Source organism: Lithobates pipiens, unplaced genomic scaffold, assembly GCF_037356315.1.
Source record: "Lithobates pipiens isolate NorthernLeopardFrog02 unplaced genomic scaffold, aLitPip1_a1.2 Scaffold_22, whole genome shotgun sequence".
NCBI classification, from domain to species: Eukaryota; Metazoa; Chordata; class Amphibia; order Anura; family Ranidae; genus Lithobates; species Lithobates pipiens.
Window position 1 is genome coordinate 52,918,909 of NW_027507784.1, and position 26,217 is coordinate 52,945,125.

General features: G+C 41.4%; 1 protein-coding gene across 5 annotated transcripts in view; it reads right to left on the bottom strand.

The window, feature by feature from the left end:
- Positions 1–26,217, bottom strand: part of SLC4A10 (solute carrier family 4 member 10) — a 381,585-nt gene that overhangs the window by 169,429 nt on the left and 185,939 nt on the right. For all 5 annotated transcript variants that reach the window (XM_077447585.1, XM_077447587.1, XM_077447583.1 and 2 more), the window contains exon 3: positions 4,451–4,603. In XM_077447585.1, the coding sequence (XP_077303711.1) occupies positions 4,451–4,603 (153 nt within the window). The remainder of the gene's footprint in view (positions 1–4,450; positions 4,604–26,217) is intronic.

The following is a 26,217-nucleotide window of genomic DNA, read 5'->3' on the forward strand; positions in this document are numbered from 1 at the left end:
AATGCAATTTTTTGGGAGAAAATACACTTTAATTAAATAAGAAGCAACAAAACACAATATTTACCCCATTTTGTAAAATGTGAAAGATGATGTTACTCTGAGTAAATAGATACCTAATATGTCACACTTTAAAAGTGTGCACACTTGCGGAAGTGGCGCCAACCTTCTGTACTCCATAGGCTACGCTTTGAAAAGTTTTACAGGTTACCAGTTTAGAGTTAAAGAGGAATTCTTGTGCTAGAATTATTGCTTTTACACTGTTTGTGGTGATACCTCACATGTGTAGTGTGAACACCATTTACATATGCGGGCAGAACCTACAAATGCGTTCGCTTCTGAGTGCGAAAACGAGGGGACGGTGGCATTTTAATTTTTTTTTCTTTTTTTTTTTACACTGTTCCTTGAATTTTTTTTCATCACTTTTATTCCTATTACATGAAATGAAAACATCCCTTGTAATAGGAATAAGGCATGACAGTTCCTCTTTTGGGAGACACCTGGGGTCAATAAGACCCCAGATATCTCCTCTACCCTGGAAAAAAAAAACATTGATCTCTTCCAGGAAAAAAAATTGGCAGTGTTTACATCTGCCAGAGCCAGAAGTGGTATTCCTGCAAGCAGCATCTTTGGAGCAGTGTATACACTGCTCCTTCACCGCTCCTGCCCATTGAAATGAATGGGCAGTGCGGCTATAAGACAGCGCTATACTGCAGTTTTAACCCTTTCTCAGGCACTAGCAGGGGTAAAAGCGCCCGGCTAGCAGCTCAATATTGCCAGAAAATTGATGGTAAAGCGCTGCTAAAAATAGCGGCGCTTTACCGCCGATGCACCCACTGCCCCACTGTGAAAGGGCCTTAGAATGGAGATGAGAGCAGGTTTAAGCTTAGTTTTTGAACAGACTTCCACTTAAACTAAAGATATCCATAACCATTTAAACCATAGTATAGGACCTAATCTCTAAATAATTAAAAACAAATAAAATTTTCTGAATTATTGAACCTGAAACCAAGGTGGAAACAACTCAATGCATCAGATGGCATGTTAGTAGCATTGTCAGTATCCATACCTTTATTTCCATGTTCTGAATGCACAAAAACAACAGCTTGGTGTGACATTTTTATATAAGTACAGTGCCTTGAAAAAGTATTCATACCCCTTGACATTTTCCACATTTTTTCATCTTACAACCAAAAACATAAATGTATTTTATTGGGATTTTATGTGATAGACCAACACAATGTGGTACATAATTCTGAAGCGGAAGGAAAATGATACATTTTTTTCAACATTATTCACAAATAAATATCTCAAGTGTGGTGTGCATATGTATTCAGCCCCCTTTACTCTGATACCCCTAACTAAAATCAAGTGGAATCGATTGCCTTCAGAAGCCACCTAATTAGTAAATAGAGTTCACCTGCGTGTAATTTAATCTCTGTATACAAACAACTGTACTGTAAAGCCCTCATAGGTTTGTTAGAGAACCTTAGTGAACAAACAGAATTATGAAAGCCAAGAAAAACACCAGACAGGTCAGGAATAAAGTTGTGGAGAAATTTAAAGCAGGGTTAGGTTATAAAAAAATAACCCAAGCTTTGAACATCTCATGGAGCACTGTTCAATCCATCATCAGAAAATGAAAAAAGTATGGTACAACTGAAAACCTACCAGGACATGGCCATCCACCTAAACCGGCAGGCCAGGCAAGGAGAGCATTCATCAGAGAAGCAGCTAAGAGGCACATGGTAACTCAGGTGGGAGAATCTGTCCACAGGACAACTATTAGTTGTGCACTCCACAAACTTGGCCTTTATGGAAGATTGGCAAGGAGAAAAAGTTCTTGTTAAAAAAAAAACATAAGTCCCATTTGCAGTTTTCAAGAAGCCATGTGGGGGACACAGAAAACATGTGGAAGAAGGTGTTCTGGTCAGATGAGACCAAAATTGAACTTTTGGCCTAAAAGCCAAATGCTATGTGTGGTGGAAAACTAACATTGCACAACACCCTGAACACACTATCCCCACTTTGAAACATGGTGGTGGCAGCAACATGCTGTGGGGATGCTTTTCTTCAGTGGGGACAGGAAAGCTGGTCAGAGTTGATAAGATGAATGAAGCCAAATACAGGGCAATCTTAGAAGAAAACCTGTTATGCCGTGTGCACACACAGCAAAAGTACGACGCAACGAATCCGCCAGACAATTCAATCTTGTGTGGGCTTCATCGGACCTTTGCTGTTTAAAAATCAGACAGACTTTAGATTTAGAACATGTTTCAAATCTTTCCGATGGGCTCGAGTCTGGTCGAAAAATCTGTTCGTCTGTATGCTAGTCCGACGAACGAAAACCGACGCTAGGGCAGCTATTGGCCACTGGCTATGAACATCCTTATTCTAGTCCAGTCGTATGTCATCACGTTCAAATCCGTCGGACTTTGGTGTGATTGTGTGTGGCCAAGTCCGATCATTCGGAAAGTCCGTCGAAAATCCACTGAAAAGTCAGTCAGGAAGACCATCGGTCCTAGTCTGGAGGAAAGTCCAGTCGTGTGTACATGGCAGTAGAGTCTGCAAAAGACTTGAGACTGGGGTGGAGGTTCACCTTCCAGCAGACAATGACCCTAAACATACAGCCAGAGCTAAAATAGAATGGTTTAGATCAAAGCATATTCATGTGTTGGAATGGCCCAGTCAAAGACCAAGCCTAAATCAGTTTGAGAATCTGTGGTAAGACTTGAAAATTGCTGTTCACAGATGCTCTCCATCCAATCTGACAGACCTTGAGCTATTTTGCAAAGAACAATGGGCAAAAAGTTCTCTCTCTGGATTTGCAAAGCTGGTAGAGACATCCCCAAAAAGACTTTCAGCTGTAGTTGCAGTGAAAGGTGGTTCTACACTCAGGGGGCTGAACATAAATGCACGCCACACTTTTCTATATTTATTTGTAAAAATTTTGGAAACTCCACTTCACAATTATGTGCCAATTTTTAAATTTTTGTTGGTCTATCACATAAAATCTAAATAAAATACATTTACGTTTTAGGTTGTAACATGAAAAAATTTGGAAAATTTCAAGGGGTATGAATACTTTTTCAAGGCACTGAAAATATAATTTTTTTCACCTGCCTAGGTATTTGAATGTGAAGTAAAACCTAACTATTTACATTGTTTTTAGTTATATATGCCCCCCCCCCCAAATCCATGTGCCCGGCCCCTAATCTACATGCAGGGCACTGGACGCATGGGTTCCAATTTATTTTTTTAGTAGAAGCACGTGATTAATTAATTAATTAATTAATTGGCTTAAAAAAAGGGTGGGCTCGGGGTGCAGAGAACTGTGCCCTGAGCCCACCCAGTTGTGTGACAATAGCAAATTAATATTAATATTGTTTGCCCCCCCCCCCCAAAAAAAAAGTGCTCTTTGCAAACAAATGGAAACAAGAGGGAAACATTTGAAGTCCTGGAGTTCACAAAGTACGTTACAACGAGGAAAGAAACACAGGGGCATTTTGATGTGTATGGATTTCTTCTGGAGAATAAAGATATTGTTTAGTATCATTTTACCATTATCCTTGCTCCTAGGAAAAGAAGGGGAAGACACAAAAAAACAGAGCAGTCTATGGACAGAAGTGGTTAACAAAAAACAGCAGTGACCTGCCCAAGGGTATATACATTCTGAGTGCAGACCTTGCACTGCACTTTAACAAACTCAATCAATGTGTTAGATAGATAGGAAAAGCCAATAAAAAAATATTTTCTACTACTGTCAAGGATCAATCATTTACCAGATAAAAAAAAAAGAAGAAGGGATTTATGTCTAGTATATTATGAAGTCCATTATCAAAGGATGGCCTATGGTTCTTGGAGAAAAGTCCCTTCATTAAAGTATTACACTATATATAATATATCATATACTAGTACAGGCGGTCCCCGGGTTACAAGCAAGATAGGATCTGTAGGTTTGTTCTTAATTTGAATCCGTTTGTAAGTCGGAACAGGTAAATTTCTTTAGTGTAGCTCTAGCCAAAAAAAAACTATTGTTAAGCTTTTTGGATAGCATAGGGAAGGGTTAACATATCTGTAACGTTTGTTTTGCTGTCTGTGCCCCTGTTCAGAAGATTTCACCATCACTTTCTGTCCCTAAGACAATTGGATTTTAAAAATTTTGGGTTGTTGTGGAAACAAGCCTTGATGATAAAGCATCAGTGGAGGTACCTTTTCCCCATGATAACTCTTACAGGCGTGAATTTCCAGTCCTAGGGGTAGATTTCCTCTTACTTCCTGTTGTCTCCCTCCATTTGTAAGTAGGAGTCGTTTGTAAGTTGGATGCTTGTAACTAGGGGACTGCCTGTACTGGGGAATTTTGGCATATGCTAAATAATGAAGAAGATTCTTTGATTTGCCAGCCTAAGGTTGTGCAGCATCATTTAGGAGAAACACAAGTGAGAAGTTTTACCGTATGTAGGAGATTCCCGTCCATCTTCTAAACCTGAGTCCCGTTCCTTGTCCTTTTTTTGGTGCTTGTGTCCGCGATGTCGGTGACTGTGACGGCGATGGCTTTTCCTGCCACCAAGTGGTACATGAACTCCAATAAATAATGTTCGATGGCCTACAGAAATAAAACAAGATGTACATTTCATTGGAAAGTAAGAACAAATTATTACTGTAGTTTTCTACAAGGTTTTCATACAGAATATGCAAAATTAAATAAACAGATAAATGTGTTTCAGTTTCTTATAAACAATAACTCCTGCTTTTTATTTGTTTTTTCACTTATGAAGTTATTTTAGCTAGGTTTATGAGACATCGCACTGCTCCCACATGTCCCCATCTTAAGGTTGCATTCACACCTGAGCAATTGATTTTCAGGTTTTTTTTCAGGTTTTTTTTTAGAGCACTTTTTTTTAGCATTTTTGCACATTAAGGCTTCATTTACACTGGCATAAAAAACGTATCTTCTTACAGGAGTTTTGTGTTCTGCCTGTAGAAGCACCTCAATGTTATCCTATGTGTCCATGCATATTAGGACGATTCGAGGCATATTTTGAGTTCAACGTTTAGAGGCAGGAAAAAAAAAACCCTTATGTTTCGCATTTCTGATTGGAGCTCACTTGCATAAAAAACGTAAAACTCTCCTAAACTCATCTAGACTTTGTAAAAAAAAATCTCTATATGAGCGTTTTTCTACTCCCAAGAGAACAGACCATTTTGTAAGCCCACTGTGCATGGGGCCTAAGGCCTCATGTACTCAGGGATTAAAAAACACTGCTTTTATAGGCATTTGGCTTTTTTTGTAGCCTGTAAATACATCCCCGGGTTAGCTTATGTGTCCATCCATTCATAGGCTTTATCAAGCCTATTAGAAGAGGCGTGTTTACAGGCTGAAAAGAAACACCATCATCAGCATATTAGGGAGAGGAGCTTTTGGGCAGAAAAAAAATGCAGGATAAGCCTAAACATGTCTAAACTCTAGACGTGTTTAGCACTTGAGCGTTTATTCATTCCATTGGCAAGGTTTTTTTTATCTTAATGCATAGAATGCATTAAGATAAAAACCCTTTTGCCTTTTCAACTCCTTTATTGCTGAAAGTTCACGCTAAGCTCTTGAACACACTGATGATGTGGGGATTGAGTGAGGTTGGGGGGACTGGTAAAGAAGTAGTAGATGGTGTTGAAGGAAGCCCCGAAAGACTCTCTAACTGGCAGTTAAGGAAGTGTTGGCTTTGTTTTGGGAATGGAACAAAGATATCTCTGCTCATCATAATAGAGTGAGGCAGGGTCTCTTTAGAGTGTCTCAGTTTTTGTTTGTATGTGTAGCACTAACTCTGAAGGAGCTATTCACTGATTCTTTACCACAACAGTGCTGAGGCAGCCAGGCACAAAGCAACAGTCCGTTCACTCCAGGTCACTAAACAGTTCAGGGGTTTGTCTTTTTCTGTGCAAGCAATGTTATTGCTTGTAGAAACTTGGGAGGGATTACGGGTGATGTGCGATACTTGATGGTGCACAATTCTGCAACTCTCTCTTTCTCTAAACAGCAGTGCCACAGTCTTTGACTTACAGCTGGGGACTATGAGTTTGCAGGACAGGTAGAGCTAGTCAGATTCATGGCTGAGGACCATGACATAGCTTTAGCACAGCTAGTCAGGTTCACGGCTGGGGACCATGAAGTAGTAGAGGCGCAGCACAGAAAGGAGGCTCTACTCACAGAATCTTGGAACAGGATCAGTCCATCGATGCAGCCTCTTGTACAGTAATCCAGCATCCAGTCCCAGGGCACCAGGGGCAAGCAGCACCTCTCCTTTTCAGATTACTGATGCATCCCCTCAGGGGAAGAAGAGGCAATCTTCTAGGAGCTCCAAACTATTTAACAACTCTCCCAGCCACCATCTGGGCAAACCTCAATTGGCTGGGTCCTGCTCAATATTTAGACTGATTATTTAAATCCTCCCTTCTCTACCTCCCGAAATTTCTTCTAGAGGCAGAGGGGAGAAAACTCCCAACCAGTGCAGCCCTAAACAGACCAGAATAAAGAATCATTGCTCTTCTGGCTATAGCAGGAGCCAAAAACTACATTTGTCTAGCAGCCTCACTAGGAGGGTGCTACACATGAAATATAAATATGTGAACTATCCACAAGCATGCATGCAAATACGTTTGCACACAACTATTTTTAGGCCAATCTCCCTTCCCCCACGCTCATAATATTTTTTATGCATCTGGCAGAGAAAACATGTAGTAGAGCTCATTAATTGATCTAAATGGAGTGTGCAGAAGTGTACGACAAACATATATTTCTTAGCACTTGACTGAAATTTACAAGGCTAATTTACATTTTCCTGTTTCCCTGAGGTACAGTGTGATGAGAAGAACGCTGAAAACTGTATAATGAACACTAGACATTTCTTCAAAGTTCTCTCTGTCACACCTAGAATTTACTTGGTGCCAGATGTCAGCTTTGTAGAAACATTTTGGAATACTCAGTACCCTATGTTCCTCCTCTGGGCTCACGCCATCTATCCCAAAAAATTTAATAAAATGTATTCGCATTCAATTTACCCATCCACTGTGTCACATGGGAAATGTTCAGATCTTTAATATAAGAATACAAAATGTGTCACTGTGAAACAATTATTACATTTCCTAATGTAAAGTAAGTTAGCACAAATTGTGATTCACCTCCAAAAAATAGAATTAGTGTTCAGATCTTGCTTGTTATTAGACGGTAGGTGTGTGCAACCTATAAAATTAGGATGTGCACCCCAAAACTCAAACACACATGACTTTCTCTGCAGCCTCAGCTGTACTAGACAGTGAATGAATGGGAAGTGCTCTGTGCTGAGCGGCTTCCTGTTTATTCACAAACCTGTATGAATGAACACAGTCAGTGAGTGTGTTCACTGTGTTCATTTAGAAAAGGAACATATTGACAATATTGACATATTGATTAGCCCCATTCCCCCACTCTCCATCCTGAAACATCCCACTACAGCAGACAGGGGGAGAGGAGGGAAGCCAGCAGCACTGTAGTGGGAGGGAGCGCAACACGGGGGGGGGGGGGGGGGGGCTTGGCCAGTAGGGGGAATTGGCACCGCACCGCTTATGCTTGTTACCAAGAGGAAACTGTCCTTCACTGTATTTCAGCATTCTGTAGGTTATTGTATTTAAGTATAGAGGAACAAAACTCAATAAAAATATAAAATAATCAATAAAAATATAAATATCTCCCAATGAGAAAAAATGGTATTTAGGAAAACTGTAAAAACCTTAGTAATAACTTACTAAGTTATCTAATGGTCATTCTTTACAATATCAAATCTATAAAAAATGCAGTAAAGGTAAGGTTGTACTTTAAGGCTGGGTTCACACCGCTGCGGGGGGAGAACCGGATGTGATTCGCACAGCAAATCACATCCGATCTCCGTAGCGCTGCGAGTTCAGCCATACAGATAGTATGGCTGAACTCGCAGCGGTCCCGCAGCAAACTCGCACGGGACCCTTTTTTGGGTCCGCAACGGAATCGGATCGCATGGGGGTTCACACCATGCGATCCGATTCCTGTGCGAGTCGGCAGATCGCACTGCGATATGCCGACGGATCTGGGGGTGTCATTAACATAACATTGACACCCCCAGCCGTCCGCATAGGGCAGTGTGAACTGCCGGCGGGAGGTATGCGATGCGGGAAAACGCCGCGGATTCGCGGCGTTCCCGCATCGCAGCAATGTGAACCTAGCCTAAATATACAAAAAACATAAATATATGTATTTTTTATTTATTTTTGTATTAAGCTTCATGCACACTGGAAATGTTTAACGCTGCTGTTAGGTGCATCTGCTATTTACTTATTTCTGCCTCTAAATGCACCTGCATGTTTGCATATGTGTGCATGCACACATAGGCGTTTAGAGGCAGAAAAAAGAACACTGCCAGCTTGTACAGGAACAGCAGCGTTTTGGTGAAAAAAAACAAACACTGTAAACGCGTTTAAACCCAAGTTAACGCTAGACGCATCAAGCGCTTGAGTGTTAATTCATTTCAGTGGGTAGAATAAATTACTATTCTGGCCAATGAAATCAATTAATGCCCAAGCGTATTTATAAGCATCAAGTGTTTTTTTCTGGGAAAAGATAGGCAAAGAGCCTGTGTATGTGGGGCTTTAATTATACTGGCTATGCTTAGAGGGGAAAAAAGACAGTTTAGACAGAAACAAAATAAAGGGAAAGGTGAAAGGGATTTTCAATGTAGAATGTGGTCCTCTTTAAAGCAGAATTCCACCGAGAAATGGAACTTCCACGCCTCGGATTCCCCCCCCCCCCCGCCTCCAATGCCACATTTGTCACCTTTCAGGGGAGAGGGGGGAGCACATACCTGTCAAATCCAGGCATCTGCTTCCACTTCCAGTGAAAGATCGTCGCACAAGTGCGGCAAACTACCCAATGTCCAACCCCTCAACCCCCCCCCCCCCCTTTCTAGGAGAAGACAGCAGGGACCATTCAGAACGCGCAGCAAGACTCGTGCATGCGCAGTATGAAACAGGCTGTTAAGCCGCAATGCTTCACTTCCTGTTTCCCTTAGCAAGGATGCTGGCACCTCCACTCAGAGCTGAGGGATGGGTCGGCTTTGGGTGTCAACATCGCAGGCTCCCTGGACAGTGTCCTTATATTAAAAGTCAGCAGCTACAGTATTTGCAGCTGCTGACTTTTAATTTGTTTTCCCAAGCAGAACTCTGTTTTAATTAGACAGGGATGAGCAGGCTGGATCGGCAAAACCAGGGCTGCAGAAATAAAGGAGTGGGAGATGAAAGGAGGCTGCAGAGACACAGCTACATGGAAGACGATGCAGAAACAGAGGTGAGGGGATGCGGAGACTTGGAGAGTAATGGGCTGCAGAGACACAGCCTCACAGCAGAGGAGAGAGAGTAAGGTTGCATATACAAAAAATCTGTGGAGACACCGTAGAAGGAAGAGGATAAGAGGCTGCAAATGGTAGGAGGCTGCAGAGGCACAGTCATACAGGAAAGTGCTATGCCCTGTACACATGACCCGTTTTCCCGTCTTAATAAATTCTGAAGGAATTCCACTGAAACTGTCTTTTGTACACATGATGACACCAAAGTCCGACCATCAAGAATGCGGTGATGTACAACACGTACGATGGGACTATGAAAAGGTAGTTTAATAGCCAGTAGCTAATAGCTTTCGTCTCATACTTGCTTCAGAGCATGCGTTGTTTTTGGTCCGTCGGAACAGCATACAGACGAGCGGTTTTCCAGATAGGAATTGTTTCAGTCGGAAATATTTAGAACATGTTCTATTTCTAGGTCCATCAGAATTTTCGACGTAAAAAGTCAGATGGGTCATACACATGAACGGAATATACGATGAAAAGCTCCCGTCTGACTTTTTCTGTCGGACATTCCGCTTGTGTGTAAGCAGCAAAAAGAGGCTTCACAAACATAATCACAAAGGAGAGGAGAAAGAGTAAACAGTTACACAGACACAGTCACAAACATACCTCCCAACTTTTTGATATGGGAACGAGGGACACCTATAAGCAAAAGTATGTAGGCATAGGATACACCCCCTGCCACACCCCTTAAAGGAGAATTATACCAAAAAATGTATTTAAACCGACAAGTGATTTTTCTCCCCACTACTATTCCTTTATAATGGCGTCTGAAATTTACAAACGCTGAAATTTAGAACTTGGATGAAAGGTTTAGCAGTTGGAAACACTTTTTGAAAGATAAAAATTGCATTTTATATACACCTATATAGATCCGAAGACAGTTATAGACCGAAATGTGGAACAAATAAGGAGGAAAGTGGGACAGAGGGACTTTGTTCCAAATCAGGGACAGTCCCTCGAAATCAGGGATAGTTGGGAGCTATGGTCACAATGGAGAGTGTGATTAGATGCGTAGCTGCATCTAGGCATCTAATCACACTCTCCTTTGTGACCATAGCTCCCAACTATCCCTGATTTCAGGGAAGCGGAAAAGGCTGCAGAGACAGATACAAAAGAGAGGGTGATGGGATGCAGTGATGCAGCCACACAGGACAGGGTGGGAGACTAATGCTGGCCATACACTATACAAAACATTGGCTGAACCCATTTTAGAAAAACGAACAGCGCAAATGATAGTGCTATAATGTAATGACCGATAAATCGCTCAGTGGACATAAATGAATGTATTTTTTACACATACCTAGTGCAAACAATTCGGACGGGAAACACATTAACCTTCCAATTTATCATTCGTTTGGCAGAACATTTCCAAATTTGTCCTTCATTTTTTCAGCTCAAAAACGTCCCAACGGTTACTGATTTTGTGCCCGTTAACCAGATGAAAAACGAACAAACTGTCGAAATTACTGAATTTCGGCTGATTTTTAGTATAGTGTATGGCCGGCATTAGTGTAGAGGATAATAGGCTATAGAGACACAATCACAAAGGAGAGGGTGACGGAATGTAGAGATGCAGGCACACAGGAAAGGGAGTGGGTGAAAGGCTGTACAGACGCAGTCACACATTAGAGGGCTAAAGATTGCAGAGTGTAAAGCCCCATACACACTATCAGATTTTCTGCTGATTTTTGTCTTCAGATTTACCAAAACCATATAATATGAGGTCAAACCTTAGGAGTTTCAATTTGCATGCAATCAGGCAGGCCCTTGCACTACATGGTTTCGGTAAATCCGAAGACAAAAACCAGCAGAAAATATGATAGTGTGTATGCGGTTTAAGAGGCTGCAGAAACACGGGGGGGGGGGGGGGATTTACTAAACCTGGAGTACTCAGAATCTGGTGCAGCCATGCATGGTAGCCAATCAGCTCCCAACTTCACCTTGTTTAGTAAAGCTTTGGCAATAAAACTTGGAGGCTACACCAGATCTTGCCCGCTCCATTTTTAGTAAACAGCCCCCAATGTCTCCAAGAAGAGGGTGTTGGTATGTAGAGATGCAACCACCCAACAAAGGAGAGGGTTAAAGGATGCAGAGATCCAGCCACACATGAGAGAGGATAGGGGAGAGGGTTAAAGTATAAAAATAAAGGCAAAACTTTTTTTTTTTTTTTTACTTTTGAATAGACAGGGATTAGAACACTTGTCTGTATTTATTGCTGTCTGTGCCCCCATTAAGGAGATTCATCCTCTGTTTGTCCTGTTTACCAATATCAATGGAGTGAAAGTAAAATAAAATCCCAAAGTTTGGGTTGCCCCCAGAAAAGTAATAGAGGGGAAATGGGGACACTAGTACTGGTGACCTGGGGTCTCCATGGAATTTCCTTAATTTGCAGGGATTATGTTTCACTTCTTGTTTGGCTATGGGACAGGAAGTGAAGCAAAACCACTGCAATGGAATCCAGATGGTGAACTAAAATCTGCCAGGGGTTATAACCCTCCTTTTTGCCTATAGTTGTACTTTAATTGGTTGCTATGGAATAATGCACTTAATTATTTCCCTTATTTATTAATATTGATAGTGTGATTTAGCTTTTCCTCTAGCTCCATCTATTAAAATATTAACATGGTTTTATTATTATTATTATTATTATTATTATTATTATTATTATTATTATTATTATTATTAATAATATTAGGATTATACAAGATTTATGTAGCACCAACAATATGCTTGGAAAATCCATTATCCTGGATTCACATTCCATATTCTGAAGGCATTACAGCGTATCTAAATCCAATGGCAAAAATATTATATGTTGCAGCTTACCAATTGTTAAATAAATCCATAAATATGGTGGCTGCATTTCTTTTTCTTTCTTTTTTTCCTTTTTTGCCTGGTAAACTGGCCATTATGTCTGGTTTTTTTAAGCTTCCTTTAAGGTTTCATTTACACAGGGGTTTAATCACATTGCAAATCCCAGCGACAAGAATCCACTGATTCCTGTGGCTGGGATTGACAGCTTTGTGTGGATAGCTGCGGCCATGTACAGTGCAATGACAGGCTGTCTGCAGCCGCAGCTATTCATGACTTTTCATTCAGTCAGCAATTACCTGTAGAGATCATTGCACTGTATGGGCTTGGTTGTGGCAGCTATCCCAGTCGCAGGAATCAGTTGATTCTTGCCGTTGAGGTTTGCAGTGTGGATAATCACCCATTCTAATGCAGCCTTACGTACTAAGCTGTCCAAAAAACATGACAATTAGGGCATTTGAAACAAACCATTTAATGCTGACAGGGGTGTTTACCTTTATCCAAAAAGAAAAAAGAACTGTTTCTGTAACTACTTAAAAAGTTTTAGGTTTAAATTTTTTCTGTAATTTATCTAAATCTACTAGTTCACCTAAGGCTTTGCTTGATTTCCCCCATTATCCCATTCCTTTCTGCCGATTTATTGTCTGCTCCTGGCAGGGGCAGCTGTCCTCACTGGGAGAAGACAGTTAGCGCTATAGCCACCTCTAGTGATAATTGCAGGTAAAACCGAGCATGCTGGTTGTGCCTGCCGATACAGGGTTATACACGGTTCGAATCTCGGCTGCTTCAGTAGGAACCAGGCTGAGGCATGCACAGGAGGTGTGCCACTGTGTGCAGTGCTGATTCGCCCCACTGCCTGGGCTTCCCCTATGTCCCCCCCCCCCGCCCTGCAGTGCTGCTGGCTTCCATCCTCCTCTCTCCCCCAAGCTGCTGCAGGGGATGATACAGGATGGAGAGCTGGGGAATGTAATTTACCAGCCCCTTCCTTTTCTACATGAACACAGTAAATCCAATCACTCACTGTGTTCCATCATAACTGAAGCATAGTACACTGTTTACTGTTTATTTTGTGAAAGAACATGAAGCCGCTTGGCAAAGAGCATTTCCTATTAATTTACTGTTCAGTGCAGCTGAGGCTGCAGAGAAAGGCGTGTGTTTGAGCTTTGGGTTGCACACCCTAATGCAATACGCTGCGCACACCTATAGACCTATGGAACCATGTATGGCCTGCCTAACACTGCCATCTCTAGATAATGCCCCATTAGTATCTCCTTTGCTCCTCTATACACTGAGAAACAACCCCAAAATGGGAAGAGTGTTACTGGCTATATCACCAGATAAAAATAAAGAAAAAAAGCAAAAAAAATAATAAAAACTCAGAAAACTAACACAGTCACAACATCTAAGCACTGGTAAGCTGCAATATATTACATTTTGTTTTTTTGGTTTAGATACACTTTAAAGCAGAGCTCCAGCGCCACCTACCAGAAAAATACTGTAGCTGCTGACTTTTACTATTAGGGCACTTACCTGTCCAGGGATCTCATGGGGTCCTTCCCAAGCCAATTCTTGAATCAGCTCTTGGGTGTTGGCACCGCCATCTTGGGTAAGGGAACCCCAAGTAAAGCCTTGCAGCTTCACAGCTGGTTTCCTACTGTGCATGCAAGAATCGCACTGCCCTTTCTCAATAGGCCGGCTGTGCCGAGGGCCAAACTTCTGGCTGAGTTTGCCATGGCAAACTTGGCAGCAAGTGGGGGCAGGTACCTGTCAAAACCAGGTACCTGCCCCCCACAAGGTGACACCGGGAGGGAGGAGGCAGATAAGCAGAGCTTCCCCTTTTGGGTGGAATTACGCTTTAGGGTAAGCATATTAGCCAAATCCACTATCCCCCTGCCCCTCCCTTCCATCCCCAACAGACACAGGGGTTCTCTTTTCAGCACTTTAAGGTGGTTGGGAAGACTACATATGCAAACCTTGCATGGTCGCCTTTAAGGCACATTGTTAGTTTATAGGCTTAGTACCATTGTCAGATTCTCTTTGAGACCCTACATTTTGTTGACCCGCTTAACCCCACTAAAGAAATTGCTCTTTAACACAAATCCACCCCTTTCCAAAGTGTGGCAATTGCTTATAATCACCATAAGCTTTGAATAACTTGTAAACAATAAGAATTACTTAAACATATGTGCAATGCCGGCAGATCTTAATGAGAACATGATTGAGATGCTAGTGTATGAGAAGGAATTTATTGTAGACTGCAATGTCACCTTCAGCATGAGAAACAAATTAAACAACGTAATTAAAGTGGAACCATTTTAATCAGGTAACACATTTCTGGGATAACTGAAACAAAAGTATATTGTTAATTTAAAATCTACACCCAGGCAACATAAGCAGCTTTTGGCAGAGGTTTTATGGTCTAACTGCAACCGTTTTTACACAGAAAACCATAAGCTCACTCGGTTTTAAATAACAGGTAATAAAATGTATTTTCTAATTTTTAAAGGATTAAAGAGCAATTCCAGGCAATAAGTGGAAGAAATCAGTGAGCTAGTAATGCTATCCAGCACATGCTAAAGTTGTGCTAAAGTTGGAAAACCCACTCTATTTACCCTAAAGCATATCTGAACCTAAGAACAAAAATTGATAGCATTGCAGCTTACTGGTCCTTAGATGTGGTACTTATGTTAATTATCTTTTTTCGCATTTATCTTTTTTTTAACCTGGTAATCCTGCCATTAACTTGCTTCCTGTTCTATAGTGACAGATGTACTGAGCAACGTTGTCACCCAAGGAAAAAAAGAAAGACTATAAAAGTCACCTGTCTCTCTTCTCCACAACAGGGGGAGTTGTCTTGTAGTCTGCAGGGATAGCAGGGAACAGTGTTAAAGCTCTTGGCAAAGAGGCAAAGAGAGCAAGAAGTTATCAGTGCCACCATTTTTTTGCACTTGTCGAACAGACATAACAAAATGGTTTTAATGGTATATTTAACAGACCAAAAGGGAGCAAATAAGAGAAATTTATTGTTAGAGTTTACCAACACTTTAAGTTTTTTGTAATCCACTGCAGCCTGCATCAAGGAAAGAACTCAAGGGTTCGCTATCCCCTGTATCACCAAATCACATTTAAATTTCTAAGCCATTGTTTGAATCCTATTAGTGGCTTTGAGATATTTGCTAGATTTTTTTTGCATTAGGATTTCTCTATGGATGCCTCATTCGTACAAGTTTTTCCAAACAGTGCCACAAATGTTCTAGGTCAGGGCTGTTTCCTGGGCAAAAAAAAAAAGAGATCACACCAAGAGATATCAGAGTACCACTATCATGAGCCACAGGGATCCAGCAGTGAAAATTACAAATACAAAAGTGAGTAAAATGCATGATTTATTTATAAGACAAAATGTATCATAGACAAAAAAAACACCTCTGTGAAAAAATATAGTATCCATCCTCCATTAAAAAGAAGGCAATTTTGTCTTAATCTATAAAACCATCTAGACGCCACTCAAAACGCCATACCATATCATGCATCAGTCAAAGTTGGAAGAAATAATAAAGAAAATAAAGGGATCCAACACAGAGTAAACCTGAATGGATAGATCACCGTGTGGGCTACATAAGCAGCTCAAAAGTCTAAGATCATCCAAGTATCCCATATCTGGAAAATTACTCAAAGTGGATCGTTCACCATGCAGTTGATAATGGATACTAGATTATCTTCAAAATTGTCCGTATATCCCAAGCCCAGGGTATGTCTCAAACAGTTCAATAATGGTAAATCACCTACAGGGGCTTACATCATGAGCTTGACCGATACATGCAGAGCTCTCAGAGCAAAGACAATTCAAAAGCAATTGACGCCGGCTTATGAGTCTATGACACCATCAGCTGAAATATAGGCAGACATAGAATCTATGTAAAGATGAAACTTATCGCCACAGATACACAGCCATATATAGTTACATGTCCAAGTAGATGATGATCTTGGATATATCAGGTAACTCTGGCTGTCGGTACCAGTCTAATCAGAAGTTCTTGTATGTCAGATCTGATCAAAGAATAACCATGTGGGACTGTATTGCTTCCATGCTACAGAGCTGCTCATTGCTAAAATAGGTCCGCAGATCAACTATCAAAACATCTGCGTTCCCCGGCCACATGTATCACCATCCCAGTATCCATATATGCGCATTCCGTGGAATGTCAAGCTGTGTTGGATCAGCACGGTAAGGCATATCACTCTAGGCTGCATGCGCCTACCCCATCAGAGCATATAATTCCCGGGTGGAGACAAGCAAAGGCATGGAGTGGAGTGGTGTCACTAATTGCTGGCCAGGTCTACAATGGAATGGACTTTGTTGTGAACCACTGATTGCATATTTTTGCTATGTGGCAGGGAGTTGAATCCTGCTGAAATAGAAGGGGTATATTTTTGGGAAAGAGATCCCTTGTGGAAGGTAGGCGTTTTGGTTCCAGGAGGGTGGCAATCTATTTTTTTGCGTTCATCGTGCTGTCAATTACATGAAGGCAGCCAACACCATTTGCTGCCACACATGCCTCAATCATAAGGCTTGTTGGTTGCTTTACATTGGTATCCATGCAGTCAGGATATAACTCATCTCTTGTTCTACATCTCACATATTTATGACCAACACAAGGCTTTTCAAACGGTGCCACAATTTTTCTAGGCCAGGGCTGTTTCCCTGCCAGGTCAACAATTTAATGGTCTTTGCTGTGTACCACTGATTGTGTATTTATGCTATGTGGCAGGGAGTGGAATCCTGCTGAAATAGAAATGATGTGTTGTTGGGAAAGAGATCCCTGATGGATGGTAGCAGTTTTGGTTCCAGGATGGTGGCAATGTATTTTTTTGTGGTCAACACCATTTGCTGCAATACATGCCCAAATCATAATGCTTGTTGGTTGCTTTACATTGGTATCCACGCAGTTAGGATTCAGCTCCTCTCTTGCTCTACAGCTCACGTATTTATTTCTGTCCTGTAGACACAGGGGTCGATTTACTAAAGGCAAAAAACTGTGCATTGTTGCAAGTATTGCTGATCCAGTGCTTAGTAAATGAGAAGGAGTTCTACTGACTTCCATTATCCAAACACGTGCAAGAAAAAATGCTGCTTTTTTTTTATTTTTCTTGCATCTGATTGGGTGTTCTGTGTAAAGTGAAGCTTCACATCATTTACTAAGCTCTGGAGCAAATGAACTTGCAAAAGTGCACAGAATATTTGCCTTTAGTAAATCAACCCCACAGTCTTTTTTTTCTTCTGTCATCAGTTGCTTTTGTGCACTTTTTTCAGGCATTTATCAGTTTGTTTTTCAGTGACTTTGTTTCCTGATAACATGAATAGCACTTTTGTACACCAGATGTTGTTACTGACCCACCTACTTGCCTTGCAATTTCAGTGCGAGAAAGACCCAATAGAAACAATATTCACACAATCTACAATTATGCTTCAATTACACCGCATCTTCTACAAAACAAACAGCAAAGCGTACTTTCCTCAACTTCCGATGCAAATTTATTGCAGTTACTGCCATTTAATTGGTCCCCAGAACAAGGATTGTGATTGGCCAGTAGGGTTTGCACTTAACCACTTGAAGACTGCAATACGTATATTTACGTTGCAGGTTCAAGTGGTATAAAGGGATGACGCTTGCTGCTACAGGCATCATCCCAGTATTGTTATTTACAGGAGGCAATCATCCTTTATGTTAAAGCCATACAAATGGCCAACTAGCCACTGGAATACTTTTTACAGGTGGTAGGAGGGGTTGACCACCTCTCCCGCCGGGGTGCCTCTCCATGATCTCCGTCCCTCTGGAGAACCCAGTACTTAAGCCGGTGGTTCTGCAAGGTTACCATAAAGCCATTAGAGGACCAGAAAGTCTCTGGTATAGAAAACAGGACAAGCACTGTCGTCACCGATCTTTGTGTGATCAAATGCTTTTAAGGGCAGAGGAGACATCCCCCAGTCTGGGCACTGCTGTGCAGGTACTGCAGGAGACTGATACCAAGTCAAATTCATGTACGTATACTGTTTGCGTTTAGAAAATTACACCTAAATTAATAAACAGAGAGCTCCATCAACTTGTGCATTTAGTCTACGTGCAGTTCAGCTTTACAAGAAAAGATGCCATGTAGTAGCCAATATTAAAGATTTATTTGTAAGACTCTCCGAGTGATATGGCAGGAACAATAAATTGTAATTGCCATAAATTCATGTAAGCAAATCCTACAATAGCTAGAAATAGTAGAAATCTCTAAATCCCTGTATAGATCCAACTACAATGTCACATTAATTTTTAAAGCATTGATTCCTGCACAAAGCATTTGAAAAGCCTGTTGATTTAGAACTGAATGTTCTGGAACGCAGTGTTTCCCCAAGCCTTGCCGAAGACCATGACAGAAAAAACTGTAACCTAGTAAACACGGTTTGTCTTGTAGAATATTAATCAGCAGGGGAAGCTGACGAATGGGTTGGCTTTTTTAAATGAACCTTAATGCCCCTGCAAACACAATCATGAAAACAAGCATTCTAAATACAAACCTCGCTGATATTTACCATAAGGGCTCCCTACCTCCAGCAAATGTCACTTCCCAAGAGCAAGAAAGTAGAATTACTGATGCAGCAAAAAAACAATTTATTTTGAGAGTAACTATCATTTATTTTTATTTTTTTTGTAAATAATTTTTATTAGAAGAATTTCACAGTATAATCAAGATACAAATCACAAAGAAATCAGGAAATGACCACCAAATAATCACAACATACTCACAAGATTGTCGCAAAGTCATCACAAAATAATTGCAAAGTAATCATAAAGAAATCTCCACATCCCCCCAACTATTATATCAGACCCTAACCTCCCTCCACCCTGAAAGCACTCCAGCACGCTGAATTAGAGTAGTGAAATGGCAGGGGGGAGGACATAGAATAGTGGGGAGGTGGGTGAGACAATGGGTGATCAAACTAAGAATAAGACTAAGCTTAACATGTGAAAGAAAGGGAGGGAAAGAAAGGAGAAAGGAAAGGAAAGAAAGAGTGAAACTGTCAGAAATTGGTCTGTCATACGCTCAAGGTTGATACTAAGTAGGCACAAGAATGGTCCCGTGTAGACTCCGCATCCTACTAGGAGTAATTGGTCAACGGTCATGGGCACACATCTGGAGTTTTCCTACGCCATGTTTCCCACATTTGCCAATTATTATCAAACTTTAACTTTTTTCCAAGCCTGAGGGCTAGGGTTGACTCATACGTGTAGTGCAGATTAGTAGTGGCCCATACCTCTGAGGCATTAGGTGCTTGATTATTTTTCCAGTATCTAGCTATCAGTGTTCTGGCCACCAGAAAAATATGGGATATCACCACTCTGAAATTAGGTGGGTATTTTTCAATGCCAAGGTTGAGAATTGCCAACCCTGGCTCGGGGGTGGAGAGGAAACCGGTGATGCTGGATATACAGCGAAATATGGCGTTCCAGAAACTGGTAAGGTGCTTGCAGGACCAAAACACATGGAAGAGGGTACCTACCTCTCCACAATTTTGCCAGCACAGGGGGGAGGACTCAGCCAGGCCAAACTTTGAAATCCTATATGGCGTAAGATACCACCGCAAAGCTATTTTTTGGGCTATCTCCCAGTGTCCAACACACTTGGAGGCTGCATAGTTTGCTCTAAATGCATGGCACCATTGTGTCTCTGTAAAGGCTTTCCCCAAGTCCTCCTCCCAGCGCAGGTAGGGACGTGACTTAACAAAGGTAAGCTTGTGTTGGAAGAAATTATAGAATAGAGATATTCCTTTAGGCAGGGTAGGAGTGGCAGCATAAAAATTCCAAAGAGAGTCTGCTAGTACTACATGAGTGGTCTTACTATCCTTCAGTAAATGAGAAATTTGGCAGTATTTGTAGGCATCAGAAGGTTTCAGACAAAAACGTACTTGTAGGGATTTGAATGGAATCAGCTCGGGTCCCTGAAAAAGATCTTGTAGCCTCCGTATTCCCCCCGCGGCCCATTCCCTTACCGTGAGATTGGGGATGATAAAGTCTAGAGCCCGCAACGGGATAGGGAGGCTAGCTAGTTTGATATCCTGTGGGGTGGACTGAAGGAGTTCTCTCCAAGCTTGCAAAGAGGCTCGGAGAGTATCGGGAAGTCTGCAGAGGGACCACTGTTTAACGGAGTCTGCAAGAAGGAAGAGCCCCAGATCCCGAGTAGGGCAGAGGGCTCTTTCAATACTACACCACCTTGGCTCCTGGGTAGGGTTGAACCAATGTTTCAATTGGACAAGCCTGGAAGCCAGATAATAATCTCTAAGGTCCACCATACCCATACCTCCCGCCAGCCTATGTTTTGTCAGCAGCATCTTCGAGCATCGCGGTCTCTTGGAACACCAAATATATTTGTGCAGTAGGGAATTCAGTCCGGAAAAGTGTTTCCCGGAGGGGGGGACTGGTAGCGCTCTAAATACGTATAAAATGTAACTATCATTTATTTACAGTAAAGGTGTCCATAGTATAAGTCGGGCCTTAAAATCCGAAAAAAAGCATTGCTATAAATTACAAAATCGAATAATGTTCAACTTCTCTCAGCCAACAGCATTTATCTGTACTAAATCACTGGGCACTTTGAAGCTGAACCCCTAGTTTCTAGTGAACTTGAATAGTTTGTTTGGACCAAGCTGCCTCAGCTATATACAGTATACAGTGCTGTCTACCAAAATCAAGTTGGGCTGAGCGTAGCTCAGTTATTTACAGGATGCTTTGCATTAAATTAATGAGTACAAGGCGAAGATTACGTCATCCATCCACCTCTCTACTTCAGCAAATCAGAGGTAGCTTTGTATTCATTCATAAACAATTGAGTACTGTCCGTGATCATTTTTTTATTTTCACAAACATACAATTTTTCAGTACAAGTTTTTGGGGTAGGTCCCCTTCTTCAAGGTCTAGCAGTACTGCCAGAACCTTGAAGAAGGGGACTTACCCACAAAGCCTGTCCTAAAAAATTGTATGTTAGTGCTAATAAAAAAGTATCATGTCCACCATCTCCTGGTTCAAGGGCGTAGCCATCCTAAAGATGACAATCCTCCCACGCTTACGCGCAAGTTGCAGATTTTACCAATCCACTTGCCGCCCTCCTTTTTTGCGCTGTACAAATCCATGTGTAGGGCTTTTGTATGATGCAACAAATCTGTGTGGATAGGATGGCCGAAACTCATGCTGTCAAGTCCAGAGGCAGAATTGGTCTCCCTGACTTACAGGCCTACTTTTGGGCGGTTCATCTTGCTCGGGTAATGGACTGGAAAGTACATGCCCGATGCAAAGGATGGGTCACCCTAAAACACCTGGTTTTGAACTCTAAATTACATTTGGTTCCTTGGCTTTCCACAGAACATGTGCCACCAATTCTTTTCTTCCATCCTCTTGTTGGGGGCTTCCCTTCACATCTTTGAAAGGGCTTGTTCCACACATGCAGTATCTGCCAAAGTATGCTTGATCACCACAGTTAGCAGTAACCCAGACTTTCCTTCCAGGCCTTTCCAATACCTTTTTAGCGGCAGAATTGCCATATGCAGAGATGCTGGCCAAACATTTCTTCCGCAAAGGCAGATTCATGCGGCATACTGAGCTTGCAGAATTATCCAACACTGATTCACTTCCTTTTTGGTCTTACATCCAACTTAAACATTACCTAGATAATCCCTCACGTAGGGAAGGTTTTATCAAGGCACTTACAGTATTTGAGTCACTTTGCTCCCCGTTTTCCCCCAATAGTCATGTGATCTCAGCGCTTTATGCTTTTAATTTTGGGGAATCCCCTGCTACTTTACGCTCTGAACATACATTCTGGGGAACTGTACAGGGTACAGAGATAGATGAGCCTAGCTGAGAACGCATGCACCTATACATCCATAAGGTTTACCTGAACATCTCCACTCAAGAAAATGCATATAAACTGAAAATGCTGTAGTATAGAACATCATATCTGCTTCACAAATTTGCCCCTTCTGTTCCTGATTGCTGCTGGAGATATGGCAAGGAGACAGGCACTTTTGTCCATATATGATGAGCTTGTCCACTAAACCAGTCTTTTTGGCGCAAGGTACATGACACGCGGTTTCTTTGCTCCCGTTGGAGACATCTAAAAAACAATATTATGAATCGGTTGCTATGCATATGATCAATGCTGCTAGGCTATGCGTGTCAGTTCATTGGAGGTCCGCTTCCTCCCTTAGACGAAGAAGTGGTTTCATCGTATCAATCGCATAGCAGAGATGGAGGAGCTGATCTATACTTCTCTTGATAAAATCTCCAAATACTCTACATGGGAAGCCTGGATAATTTTCCGAGTCTCTCGGTTATATCAGGAGCTTATGCAGGATACCAATTGATATAACTTTGGACTTTAGAGGTTAAACCTACATCTCGTCATTGGTCTGATACAAAGATGCATATGCATCAGAGGTAGATTGTTTCCCCACCCCCTCCCCATTCTTTATTTTTTGTTTGTTTTTATTAATTTTTTCCTGGGACTCTTCATGTTAGGGAAGTCTAAATACCCCTAGTTTGGTTCTGGTAGGTGTGGATAGAAGGGATGGCAATTGCTTGAGGCAGCTACCTACTACTCTAACGTTCTTTATGACCTGTAGACCAACCTCCCCATAAGTGACCTGTATGCTCCTCATCTTCATATGGTGGTTACTAAACTGGTTATCTCAGGAGATGCTTCCAGTCGTATGGATCAATAACAATAACAGTTCTTTATATTGTTACATTCTTATTAGGGTGTCTTTCTAGTTTGGCACCCCTACCTCTTGGAAGGAATTGTTGAAATTTTGACTTATTTCACTTTTTTTGTCATTTTACATTTACATGATGGTGTAATGTATTTGGAGTTTATTCTTTACATTTCTCCTAAAAATCTAATAAAATTTTTATGCAACACAAAAAAGAATCATGGACAGTATTCAATTGTTTCTGTCGCAAGTGCACTAACATGGCTACAATCAACTTAAGCAAGGTGGAAGATATTCATTCATACAAAGCAAAGCTTCCTGCAAATGGCTGGGCATCCAGGAACAGGACAGGAAGTTCCCATCCCACTGACAGAACATAGCACTGCATACTGTATGAATCTGGAGCTAGGAACAGTCTATATAGCGCTCACAGATGCTGCATCTGTAAGTTAAATAAACAGTTAGTTTGGACCCATTATTTAAAGTTCACTAAAACCGGAAAACCTTGTTTATACTTGAGGGTGGCAAAAAAAACATGATTGAGCTGCATTTTTACTGACCCTGAACTGCTCCCCTTTAAATCAAAGTCCACTGCCGCTGGTTTTGACAGGTACTCACTCCCACTTCAGCTCAGATCGCCGTGGGCCCCCTCTTTCCCACCCACAGCCTTCTGGGACAGATCACAGGTCCCAGAAGAGTGCGAGACCATTCACAAGGCTTCACTTCCTGTTTCCCTTACCTGCTATGCTGATGCCTGCACCCAAAGTTGATTGAAGAATCATCTCAGTTGAGGACATTTATGGATCCCTGGATAGATAGCTGTCCTTTTATTAAACATCAGCAGCTACAGTATTTGTAGCTGCTGACTTTAAATTATTTTGGGGGAGCCTGGAGCTACTCTTTGAGATGCAAAGGCAGCAGATGGGGGTGTGCACATGCTGTGCTGGCGATGCAAAGCACAGCAAAAAAAAATTCCCGCGCTGCGCTCGGCACAATGTCGCAGTCCTGTTAAAAATCCCTGATCGCCGCCATTACTAGTAAAAACAATAAAAAAAAGTCCATAAATCTATCCCATAGTTTGTTGATGTTATAACTTTTGCACAAACCAATCAATATACTCTTATTGGGATCTTTTTTTAATAAAAACATATGTTTGTATCTCATTTTCCTTAATAAACTTTATTGTGATCAAAAAAAAAAAAAAAACATGTAGCAGAATATATATTGGTCTAAATTGATGAAAAAAGTAGAGCAGAAAGTAAAAAACATTTTTTTTTTATAGCGCAATAAATAAAAACCACATAAGTGATCAAATACCACCAAAAGAAAGCACTATGTGGGAAAAAAAGGACATCAATTTTATTTGGGTGTCATGTGACCATGCAATTGTCAGTTAAAGGAACAAAGTGCAGTATTGCAAAAAATTTACTTATCAGGAAGGGGGTAAAACTTTCTGGGGCTGAAGTGGTTAAAATGTCACTAAATCCGCATCATAAAAACGATTAATAAATGGTGAATCACATGCTGTTCATACTCACTCAGTCACTATGAGATTCGTTTTCTGTATTCTGGAAAAAACCTGTTTGATCCTGCTGTTCTCTAGCTCCACCTTCTGTTCATGCCCCCAATTCAGCTTGGGATTTTACAACTGTGGTGGCAACTCTGCACATGCTCACTTTTCAGTGAGTTTTATGCTGAGCATTTCCTCCCTATCATATCTGAGCAGTCCATGTGACTATAGAGTCACACATGTGGGCATATACACAGTGGTAAATTACAGCCCATTCCCTTCCTCCTCCTCCATGTCCATTAACCAGCTAAACACAATGGGGGTAGGATATTACATCTTGATTGATGGAGGCTTCACCTCCCTCTTATTCTAAGACTCAGGCTGGAGGGGCCTGACATAGCCTGTAACTGGCATAAATCTGCCCATTCCATGTTATTTCCACAAAATAATAAAGGTTTGATTTCAAAATATATATTTATATGACAATTTCAATCAGTTTATTTATATTATTTATTTCTTTTTACTCTATTCCATAGGCTGTTTTTTTATTGTGAACATGTGACCAGCAGCAGAGGACTAGAAGCGCCTCCTGCTTATGTTTCCCTACAGATAGGCTGGGAAAGAGCTGGGTCATGTGACAGCTGTTGTTGGGTCACCTGAGGCCAGGTAAAAGATGCCCACATTTGGGTTAAGAAGTGTGACACTAAGGTAGTGGCTCCTACGGATGACTGCTGCGGATGAAGCTCTGGGTGCAGGTCCACTGGAGCACCAACACAGATCACACTGGGAGCTAGAGCATGAGATTCCCTAGGGCGCAGAATCTAAAAGCCAGCAGGTGTTGACCGGGGCCTCTAATGGTGGGGGTGGCCTTCACTGCAACTGGCTCCAGGTCATGGCCCCCAGGTCACGGAAGGCTACTGGAGGATAGAGAAGCAGCAGCAGCAGCAATCCAGGACAACAAGGGATAGTCAGGATACAAGCCAAAGGTCAGGGCAACAGGGATAGACAGCGGAATACGCCAAAGGTCGGGGTATCAAGCAGACAGGGATAGTCAAAGAACAAACCAAGGTCAGTAAACAGAATCAGACGTAGAGCACATGACAAGAAGCACACAGGGAGCAATATTTATCAGCTAGGCTTGACGTGCAGTGCACAGGTTAATATAGTGTTTCCTATTAGAGTCTGGGGTGAAGCCATGCTTGGGGGAAGATTACTTAAGCATACAGGTGAACAGCAACTGATCTCTAAGCTGAACACAATAGAGAAGTAAGCAGATAGACATGAACATTAATGCACATTCATGACAGCTGTATATTGATTTGGAAAAAGGTACTTTTTCTAAATTAAAATAATTACAGTGCCATCATCCACATACAGAATGGAATAATGTAAATTAAACAGTCTGTGTTTAGTGTCATTTTAAGTACTTCAGCTCTCTGTTCTGACTTAGGGCCACTGATTCCTCTCATTTTGGGAGGTACCGAAGAGCAGTATGCATATTTTAAAATCTTAGCAATGATCCTGACAGTGTAAACCATCATATATCAATTCCAAATCCCTACTAAAAACTTATAAATAGCCATTCTAAATGTGACCAGTTAAGGGGTCTTAATGACCCCTAAAGATTTCTGTAGTACCCATCTGTCTCTGCTGAAATAATATGGATTTTAGTTTTTTACAACAATTTCTACAACTTTTTGGCAAACTCATTTCTTCTTACTTTTGGCCAATTGTCTTTTGCTTTG